The sequence below is a fragment of the Salvelinus alpinus genome, chromosome 16, assembly GCF_045679555.1.
Source record: "Salvelinus alpinus chromosome 16, SLU_Salpinus.1, whole genome shotgun sequence".
NCBI classification, from domain to species: Eukaryota; Metazoa; Chordata; class Actinopteri; order Salmoniformes; family Salmonidae; genus Salvelinus; species Salvelinus alpinus.
The window spans coordinates 1,877,018-1,888,441 of NC_092101.1; the positions used below are offsets into that span (position 1 = coordinate 1,877,018).

Consider the following 11,424-nt stretch of genomic DNA (forward strand, 5'->3'; position numbering starts at 1 on the left):
GGACCTTATATAGATAGGTGTGTGCCTTTCCAAATTATGTCCAATCAATTGAAATTACCACAGATGGACTACAATCAAATTGTAGAAACATCTCAAGGATGACCAATGCACATTTTAGGGAATATTCAGGGGTGGAAACTTTCCGTGGGAATTAACGGCAATATATGGGAATTAACAGGAATATATGCACATTTATATTAATACCATTTAAATGTAGATTTTTTTGCATTGGATATTTTTACCATATCATATGGAGACAGAAACATAAACCTTTTACCGTATCATAAGTAGACATAATTGCAAATGATTAAATCCTTCCCATAGAAAAAAATAAATAATAATTGTTACGAATTGAACTTTAATTAAATGAGTTGACTCTTCGCATGGGATGATTTCACTGAACAACAAAAGAAAGGGAATATTGAATGATCCCCAATGATCCATCGCATCTCCCAAAAACATTTTCAACATACATCTGTAAAATGATAGTCTAGAAACTAAAGCTTTGGCTGTCTTCCTCTCAGGCCTCCATGTCTTCTCCCTGGACCTCCTCAATGTCCACCTCTTGAACATCAGACTCTGAGGCCTCATCTTCACTGTCACTTTCCAACCTTGTTGAGGATGGCTTGTTGTCAGGTTCAAAAAGGCTCAAATATGCCCAGATGGCCACCAATTTTTCAACCTTGTATTGGTCAGCCTGTTGCATGATTTTGTGTGTGTTCCCAAACAAGGACCAGTTGCACTCTGAGGTGGCTGATGTTGCCGGGATTTGGAGGATGATTGAGGCAACAGAGCCTCAGATCCACAAAGTCCCTTCCACCAGGTGGCTGATGAGATATGTTGGCACGACTGCCATATTGCATTTCCATCCCAAAGCCCTCACCAGACTGCCAAGAACCTTGGCCTCATCCAGGCCAAGTTGGCAAGACACAGTAGTGATGACACCATTGATCTCTTCACCAGACAGGATGCTCTTGCCAGCATACTTGGGGTCCAACATGTACGCTGTGGCGTGTATGGGCTTCAGGCAGAAGTCTTCATGCTTTTTGTTGTATTTTAGAACTGCAGTTTCCTCTGCTTTTTTCATTTTATTTAACTAGGCAAGTCAGAAGTCAGCTCGGGGATTCGATCTTGCAACTTTCGGTTATTAGTCCAACGCTCTAACCACTAGGCTACCATGCTGCCTCAACAGTGAGCAACAGTGAAGTGGGCAGGGCAGTACAGTACAGATTTCTTATCTTACATCTGCAAGCAGAGTCTTAACATCAGACAGAATGGCATTGTCTCCCTCAATCCGTGCAATGGCTACCTCTCTAGGTTTCAGGCTGCTTACCACTCTCTCCCAAAATACATCATCCAGGAGGATCCTCTTGGTGGGCCTGTCCATATCAGCAGACTGTGATATGGCCATTTCTTGGAGAGACTCCTTCCCCTACAGTAGACTGTCAAACATGATGACAACCCCTCCTCTCCCCCCATGGGTGTTGCTGGGCTGCTTCAATGTGGTGCTCTTATTCTTCTCACTTTGCTTGGTGAGGTAGATTGCTGCTATAACTTGATGACCCTTCACATACCGAACCATTTCCTTGACTCTCTTGTAGAGCGTATCCACTGTTTTCAGTGCCATGATGTCCTTGAGGAGCAGATTCAATGCATGAGCAGCACAGCCAATGGGTGTGATGTGAGGGTAGGACTCCTCCACTTTAGACCAATCAGCCTTCATGTTCGCCGCATTGTCTGTCACCAGTGCAAATACCTTCTGTGGTCTGCAATGTAGAGAACGGTGTGTCTGTTGTCCCTTGTGTCTGTGCTCTTGTAGAATACTGGTTGAGGGGTGGAGATGTAGTTAATTAATCCTTGCCCACGAACAGTTTACCACCCATCAGAGATGGTTTGATTTGCTTGACCTTCACTTGAAATCTGTTGAACTCTGCATCCAGCATATGAGTAGATACAGCATGTCTGGTTGGAGTGGTGTGTGCTGGGGGAAGAACATTCAGAAATCTCTTCCAATACACATTTCCTGTGAGCATCAGAGGTGAACCAGGTGAACAGCTCAAGCAAGACATTCATCAGCATTTCTCTGAATACGTTCCTCCATTGAGTCAAAAAACTTTTGATTCCAGGAGGACCATGAGCTGTTGCTATCGATAAGGTGTCTGATTCATCATTTTCACCTCTGACAAAAGTCCCTCTACTTCTATTCTAGATTGCTTGTTGTGAGCGCTGAGGGAACTTTATGCACTTCGCCAGATGATTCTGCATCTTTGTTGCGTTCTTCACATCTGATTCGGCACAGTATTTGCAAATGTATACAGCTTTTCCTTCTGCATTAGCTGCAATGAAATGTCTCCACACATCAGATATTACCCGTGGCATATTCCTGTAAAAAAAAATGGAAAATTTGTTTTTAAAAATAACAAATACAATTCCATGTACAGATAAATAGTTAAACAGTTAGATTAAACAACTCCTTTGTAAGAGAAATGTTTTAAAGTGAAACATGTATGGAAACAGGTGAATTAACACTCCTCAGTTAATAGGCTCAAGCAAGCAAAAACTAACTATCGGAAATTAGAAATTATTTAACTTCTTGCCGCACGGATCCCTTCAGCGGGATCATTTTCGTAAACAACTGCTGAATTGCAGAGCGCCAAATTCAAAAATAATACTAAAAATATTTATAATCATGAAATCACAAGTGAAATATACCAAAACACAGTTTAGCTTGTTGTTAATCCACCTATTGTGTCAGATTTTGAAAATATGCTTTACAGCGAAAGCAATCCAAGCGTTTGTGAGTTTATCAATCACTAGACAAAACAGTAAGAACAGCTAGCCTCAAATTAGCTTGGTCACGAAAGTCAGAAAAGCAATAAAATGTATCGCTTACCTTTGATAATCTTCGGATGTTTGCATTCACGAGACTCCCAGTTACACAATAAATGTTATTTTTGTTCGATAAAGATTAGTTTTATAACCAAAAACCGCCATTTGGTTTGCGCGTTATGTTCAGAAAACCACAGGCTCGTTCCGGTCCTGAAAGGCAGACGTAAATTCCAAAAAGTATCCGTAATGTTTGTAGAAACATGTCAAACGTTTTTTATAATCAATCCTTGTTTTTAACATACATAATCGATAATATTTCAACCGGACGGTAACCTATTCAATACTACAGAGAAAGAAAATGTCGAGCTACATCTCTCGCACGCAGGAACTAATCAAAGGACACCTGACACGTTTTGAAAAATCTCGCTAATTTTTCGAAATAAAAGCTTGAAACTATGTCTAAAGCCTGGTCACAGCTTGAGGAAGCCATTGGAAAATGAATCTGTACTGTGCATGGAGAGGGTTGCAATTCCATTGAATTGGGGATAGTTTACCCAAAATATGCCACAAGTCCTAGAATTGCCTTACATGCTGACCAGACCGAACACGTCGCGTGCGCGAGCGTCGCAAAATAAATTTAGAAATCCATGTTCTTCAATTATTGCACCCACACTGCTCGCGCACGCCAACGAGTGTCTGCGACGCCAAGATGGAAGTAATTCCTATTTCTGACGCAGATCGCGCTGAAAGTCCAGCCTCTCCCATCTCCTCATTGGTTATACCCACTTGGGTGATTGAAATATGAACTTTGTTGCCGGTTGTCGTGGTAATACAATGAAAGTTTAGATGCGATCACCATATAAGTTCAAAGATGAAAAAGCCTGGAAGGAGGAGAGATGACTAGAAACGATTCGGTTGGCTGTTTTATGTGTGGATTAATTGTCAGAGTAGAGGTCCTTGTGCATTTCAGGTAAAATAACAACTCAATGTTTATATCCCAGGACAAATTAGCTAGCAACAGCAAGCTAGCTAAATGTATCCCACAAAAAAGGTTCACTGTTATAAGCAAACTTTTTGATGAATTTAAGCAAAATTCCCCAAATTCCGGGGCTTAACTTCCCATGGGAAATTCCCCGAAAAATTCTGGAAATTTACCGTAAAGTTTCTTACCCTTTGCAACCCTAGATGCAACTGAGCTCAATTTCGAGTATCATAGCAAAGGGTCTGAATACTTATGTAAATGATGAGGAAAACTATTTTTTCAATTTTAGAATCATGCTGTAACATAAAAAAGGGGTCTGAATACTTTCCGAATGCCCTGTATGTGGTTTGTCAATCTATGTATCCATCAGAACTAGTCTTCCTTTGACTGAGGTCAAATGAATACGCGCTGTTGCCTCTATTTGTAATGCTGGGAATAAAAAAATATTGCTTAGTTCACAACTGAAATTACTCTGGCATAGTTTTAAAACCATCTGCACACAAAAATACCACACTATATAAAGGTGACTGCTTAATTAATTAAATTAACCAATTAATGGTCTGCCTGTTGTCACGACATCTCTCTGCAACAGGCCAGCTCAGAGGAGGATGAGGTGTGTGACTCAAGTAGAGAGAGCCTGGAGCTGTCCTGTGAGCATGCTAGGGAACAGCTCACCAATAGCATTCGCCAGCAGTGGAGGAGACTAAAGAGCCACGTGGAGAGACTGGACAGCCAAGGTATTCTTTGTCACATACTACTCGCATCATCCCTAAAGGGCAGCCACTTTTGAGGTTTTGTTAGCCTCGTTTGCTTACCACCGGAGTAAGAGGTCACTCAGGATGCTCAGTTTTATTGTCTGTGGTATTATAGTTTTGTTATAAATTACATGAACGACTACCGGACTTTGAGTTGATTAAATGTCCACTTAAAGCTCAACTGAACAGTGAAACAAATCACTTGCTATAAGTAATGTCAGTTGATGGGTGGTCACTTTACTCTGTTATCAGCCAAATCAAATGAAAAGAGTCAAATAAAAGTGGTAGCCACTGTCTGAAACACGAACCAACAGACACCTCTACTGGTTCTTTGGGGAGAAGCTGTTTTTTATTTCTATATTTTTCAAACCCAGACCTTCATTTTTTTTTATCCATTAGTTAAACCTATTATTGCCGTAATCATGAACAATAAACCATCTCAGAATCACTGGTAAAGTTGTGCCGTGATTCCTGTCCAGCGTCCTTGGTGGGGGAGAGAGCTAACATGAGCGCCATCCCCAAAGAGGTCCATGAAGAGGAGATGGACAGGCTGAAACTGGAGATCCAGCAGTATAAAGACTTCATCCACACGCAGCAGCAGCTCCTGCAGGTATACGCCGAACTCTCTTCTCTATGATGCTGCTTCAGTTCAATACTTATTCAGCCTTGTTTGTTTTGAATTCATCTGGCTATTACACCTACAGTGTCTTATCTACCTCTTTCTAGCAGACCTGTAAATCTGTCTACCTATTGCCTCAATAGATTGATCTATCAGCATAGACATTAAAGTAAATGGAAAATACTTATTAACAACTCGAGATCTTGGGACTATAAGGTTCTATTTGACATTTTTGTCAAAAATGAGTTCACATATAATTGATCTTTTAGATGTCTTCATATGTCTGTGAAGTTAGATTTTAGAAAGAGTGCATTTTAAGTGGGAAAAAAATGATAAACTAGAAAGTTTTATCTGCATAAACCCATTTGAACTTAGCGCTATGAGGTTCTGTCTGCAATCCAATCACAAGCCTGAACAAATACAAACGGACCAATCAGAACACGTCTTTGCTATCTCCTTCTATTATGGTCGTGTCTAGTCAGTAATAATGGCACGGAAAGCAAAAAAAAAACACTTGTCAGAAATCTTAAAGTAAATTATGTTGTTCGGAACCCTGTTCCCTCTAGCGGAACCCCTTGCCAACAGCCAATGAAATTGCAGGGCGCCAAATTCAATCAACAGAAATCTCATAATTTAATTTTCTCAAACATACAAGTATTAGGCACCATTTTAAAGATACAATTCTCGTTAATCCAACCACATTGTCCGATTTCAAAAAAGCTTTTCGGCGAAAGCAGAACATATCAGTATGTTAGGTCAGCAACTAGTCACAGAAAGCATACAGCGATTTTCCAAGCAAAGAGAGGAGTCACAAAAAGCAGAAATATTGATAAAATTAATCACTAACCTTTGATATTCTTCATCAGATGACACTCCCGGGACAACATGTTACACAATACATGTATGTTTTGTTCGATCAAGTTCATATTTATATCCAAAAACCTCAGTTTACATTTGGCTTTGCCTCCAAAACATCCCGTGAATTTGCACAGAGCCACATCAAATCACAGAAATACTCATAGTAAACATTAATAAAAGAAACAAGTGTTATTCACAGATTTAAAGATATACTTCTCCTTAATGCAACCGCTGTGTCAGATTTTATTTTTTTATTATGGAAAAAGCAAACCATGCAATAATCTGAGTATGGCGCTCAGAGACATTCACAACCCAAGAATATATCCGCCATGTTGGAGTCAACATAAGTCAGAAATAGCATTATAAATATTCACTTACCTTTGATGATCTTCATCAGAATGCACTCCCAGGAATCCCAGTTCCACAATAAATGTTTGATTTGTTCCATAAAGTCCATAATTTATGTCCAAATTCCTCCTTTTGTTAGGGCGTTTAGTAAACAAATCGAAACTCACGAGGCAAGTCCAGCGGAAATGTCGGATGAAAATTCCAAAAAGTTATATTACTGGTCGTAGAATCAAATCAAACGATGTATAGAATCAATCTTTAGGATGTTTTTATCATAAATCTTCAATAATGTTCCAACCGGAGAATTCCTCAGAAAATCAAATGGAACGGGAGCTACCTCTCATGTGAACGCGCATGGTCAGCTCGTGGCTGCTGGCAGACCTCTGACTCATACCCCTCTCATTCGGCCCCACCTCACAGTAGAGGCATCAGACAAGGTTCTAAAGACTGTTGACATCTAGTGGAAGCCTTGGGAAGTGCAAGATGACCCATATCCCACTGTATATTCAATAGGGGCTGAGTTAAAAAACTACAAACCTCAGATTTCACACTTCCTGGTTGGATTTTGTCTCAGGTTTTTGCCTGCCATATGAGTTCTGTTATACTCACAGACATTATTCAAACAGTTTTAGAAAAGTCAGAGTGTTTTCTATCCAAATCTACTATAATATGCATATATTAGTAACTGGGACTGAGTAGCAGGCCGTTTACTCTGGGCATGCTTTTCATCCAAACGTGAAAATGCTGCCCCCTATCCATAACCAGGTAGGCCAGTTGAAAACAAGTTCTCATTTACAACTGCGACCTGGCCAAGATAAAGCAAAGCAGTGCGACAAAAACAACACAAAGTTACACATTGGATAAACAAACGTACAGTCAATAACACAATAGAAAAAATCTATATACAGTGTGTGCAAATGTAATAAGATTAGGGAGGTAAGGCAATAAATAGGCCATAGTGGCGAAATAATTACAATAGCATTAACACTGCAGTGATAGATGTGCAGATGATGATGTTTAACTTCTTGTGGGACGGTACAGAAATATACATATTTAACTTTCATAAAATCACAAGTGTAATACATCAAAATAAAGCTTAACTTCTTGTTAATCCAGCCGCTGTGTCAGATTTCAATAAGGCTTTACGGCGAAAGCACACCATGCGATCATCTGAGGACAGCGCCCCGCATACAAAACCATGAAAAACATATTTCAACCAGGCAGGTGCAAAACGAAAGTCAGAAACAGCGATATAATAAATGCCTCACCTTTTGATGATCTTCTTCTGTTGGCACTCCAAAAGGTCCCAGTTACATCACAAATGATAATGTCCATTATATGTATAAAAACTCAGTCAGTTATTCACTTAGTTTCCCTCCATCAAAATGCATACAAAATGAATCACAAACGTTACTAATAAACTTTTCCAAAGAAGTCAAACAATGTTTATAATCAAACCTCAGGTACCCTAATACGTAAATAAACAATCAACTTTAAGGCGGAGAATCATTATTGTCTTTACCGGAGGAAAATGCCAAAGAACGCGCTCTCATTTACGCGCTTGGAAACACTACAGCCAAAATGGGAGCCACCTAGAAAAACTACAATTTCTGGCTCATTTTTCCAAAAACCAGCCTGAAACTCTTTCTAAAGACTGTTGACATCTAGTGGAAGCCCTAGGAACTGTAATCTGGGAGGACTTCGCCTTATAATAAAAGTGACAGCCATTGAAAATAGTGGTAGGCTGAATTTTTTGGGGGGTGGATGGTTTGTCCTCGGGGTTTCGCCTGCCATATCAGTTATGTTATACTCACAGACATTATTATAACAGTTTTAGAAACTTTAGTGTGTTTTCTATCCAAATCTACTAATTATATGCATATCCTAGCTTCTGGGCCTGAGTAACAGGCAGTTTACTTTGGGCACACTTTTGATCCGGACGTGAAAATACTGCCCCCTACCCAAGAGAGGTTAAGTAGAGATACTGGGGTGCAAAAGAGCAAAAATAAATAACAATATAGGGATGAGGTAGTTGGGTGGGCTATTTACAGATGGGCTATGTACGGGTGCAATGATCGGTAAGCTGCTCTGACAGCTGATGCTTCAAGTTAGTGAGGGAGATATAAGTCTCTAGCTTCAGTGATTTTTGTAATTCGTTCCAGTCATTGGCAGCAGAGAACTGGAAGGAAAGGCGGCCAAAGAGGAGTTGGCTTTGGGGATGACCAGTGAAATGTACCTGCTGGTGCGCGTGCTACGGGTGGGTGTTGCTATGGTGACCAGTGAGCTGAGATAAGGCGGGGCTTTACCTAGCAAAGACTTATAGATGACCTGGAGCCAGTGTGTTTGGCGACAAATATGAAGCAAGGGCCAGCCAACGAGAGCATACAGGTCGCAGTGGTGGGTAGTATATGGGACTTTGGTGACAAAACGGATGGCACTGTGATAGACTACATCCAATTTTCTGAGTAGTGTTGGAGGCTGTTTTGTAAATGGCATCGCCCGAAGTCAAGGATCGGTAGGATAGTCAGTTTTACGAGGGTATGTTTATCAGCGTAAGTGAAGGAGGCGTGTTGCGAAATAGGAAGCTGATTCTAGATTTAATTTTGGATTGGAGATGCTTAATGTGAGTCTGGAATTTACAAATATCTCAGGATTTTTATACTCTGCAACTTTAGGACCTTTATGGGTTATGAAAGAAGAATCCACTACAAAACAGATCTGGGATGTGAAAACATTGATGCTTTAATATCTCAGAACTATGCTTTGCACCGATAGAACATTATAGTCCCAAGGTCACAAACTGCTACCTCAGTTGTCAGTAATAATCAGTTGTCAGTAATTCTCCCTCCTAATCCTCAGTCTCCACTGCTCTGTGTGTTCTGTTCTCACAGCAGCAGCTGAACTTCCCATGTGACGATGAGACAGCCTCGCTGCTCAACGACTGCTACATGCAGAAGGAGAAGGAGCGCCTCAAGGAGGATTGGAAGTCCTTCGAAGAAAAACGGAAGAACTTTGAGGCGGAAAGGAGGAACTTCACAGAGGCAGCCATAAGACTGAGCCACGAGGTACAGAGAGTCTGTTCAGAGAGGGTACAAGAGGGCAGATAACTTGGAAATTTGATGACTTGCAATTTGATGAATTATTTTATTTCAAAGTGAATTATTCAGGCTAATATTCAAACCTTTGTCCTGCAGAGAAAAGCATTTGAGGAGGACCGCGCCACATGGCTCAAACATCAGTTTTTAAACTTGACTCCATTTGGAGACCAAATGAAACCACAGATGTCAAAGTCTCAAAGTGCCTTATCAGTATGTAAGTAATTAGCTCCTCCTGAATACCATCAGCACTAAGCTGGAGGACATGGCTCTTCCTTCATATCAGTCAAATCAAATAGAAAGCATTTGTCTCTGAACACTTCATAAAGCGACCTGCACCGAAATTCCCAAAAGAGAGAAAGTCTACTGTAGGGCACGTTGGTGGAATTGTTGAAAACTGTGTTGTGTATGGTTGTTGACACATCATGACTCATTTAATATCTTTTGCCAGGGGCTGAGTCAGAGGTTAGGCCTGTGTCGACTCCAACAAAGTTAAATAAATCACTATCCCACACGGCTTTCTCCACATCCAGAGCCTCCCCAGCGAAGACGCCATCCACGGCAGATCTGTATCGCACACACCGCCTTATCCCAGAAAAAAGGTACCCTACACATGATATAGATATTCACAACAGGTACACAATACAGTGCAGCACTCAACACAATTGCAAAAGGAAAACTAACAAAGCAGAGCTTAAATCAATTGAAGGAACCGTCTCGTACGTATGTAGATAGATGTCCTCTGTATGCACTTGACTGTTTGTTGCTCTTGTTTAGGGGAACTGCTAGCTAAATAACTATAATGTCAAGAATTCAAGACTTTCCTCTCGATGGGGATGAAGCTGTAATGCTGTGTAAAATGTTCTTTCCAGCCCGAGCACAAACCACCCAAAGCAAGACTCCAGCATCCTTCGCAATGGTGACGTTCCTGCCCAGCTCCGACACACGAATGGAGGAGCAAATCGCAGAGCATACACATTCACGGGAGATAGAAACGGCTCCATTTAAACACAGGGATAGACACCTTGGTCTTTTCCCATGACAATCCATGCTCTTAAACCATTCAATATCAAGTGTAGTATCAAAGGTAGTCAGACACACTTAAATGGAAACGCCAAACATATTTAGTTCTTGTTTGTAGAACTTAATAAAATAAAAATATATTATTTAACCAGACAAAAAGGACCCGGACAGACGAGGCCCCTGTCTGTGTTTTGATAGAGCCGTAATATCTTTGCTGCTGAGTGGCTCATTGTAAATGACAGGGACAAATTAGTCTGGTTTTTAATGTAATGTTGGTGTTTGTAGATGTCGTTTTGTATATATTTCATTTCAAATGTCTTTGTTGTATTACCTTTTTGTTAAGGTCATGTAGTTTTATAAAGTTGAATGTTTATACGTAGGCACTCTGTCAGACAGAGTAATGTATTTATCATGGTCAACATTGTTTCCCCCTTAAATATTTGATAGCATCTTAGAATGTACTTTTATTTCGATGCTGCTGATACACCAAAGGCAATAAGATATATTAGTTCTGTAAATTTCATAAATACATTTAAACGGTGTCTTTCCCCTTGAAGTGATTGTGACGATGACAAAACAATATTGCTCAAAACAATATTTCTCAAGGCTATTGTGTTTATTGTTGTAGATGCAGCGCACGGAACAGTCACAGCGAGGCGGATTAACTTTATAACTGCAAATATCACTTTGAAAGTGTTTTCTGCATTGATTTCGTATTTTACAATTCACCATGAAAAGTGATTGCCATTAAATTGCTGTTGTTAGGGGGCTATAATGTATCAGAGACCATCTTTGAATGCACAGTTGGATTTATTACAATTTGAATGGTCAAGATCTCATTGATGTGAAATTATGTATTTTCTGTTAGAAAGGTTACATAGTATCTGCTCCACCAGAGCTCTAAGCACACTGCTC

The 11,424-nt window shown here is 40.2% G+C and overlaps 1 protein-coding gene across 3 annotated transcripts in view; it reads left to right on the forward strand.

Moving 5' to 3' along the window:
• Positions 1-11,106, forward strand: part of LOC139540655 (afadin- and alpha-actinin-binding protein-like) — a 46,412-nt gene extending 35,306 nt beyond the window's left edge. The window contains exons 9-14 of one of the 3 annotated variants that reach the window (XM_071344474.1): positions 4,404-4,548; positions 5,046-5,176; positions 9,283-9,456; positions 9,586-9,703; positions 9,938-10,088; positions 10,359-11,106. In XM_071344474.1, coding sequence (XP_071200575.1) covers positions 4,404-4,548; positions 5,046-5,176; positions 9,283-9,456; positions 9,586-9,703; positions 9,938-10,088; positions 10,359-10,494 — 855 coding nt within the window. In that variant the 3' untranslated portion in view covers positions 10,495-11,106. Of the gene's footprint in view, positions 1-4,403; positions 4,549-5,045; positions 5,177-9,282; positions 9,457-9,585; positions 9,704-9,937; positions 10,089-10,358 lie in introns of those variants that run through there. The other 2 variants (XM_071344475.1, XM_071344476.1) reach the window with 2 other exon arrangements.
• Positions 11,107-11,424: the final 318 nt, after the last annotated feature.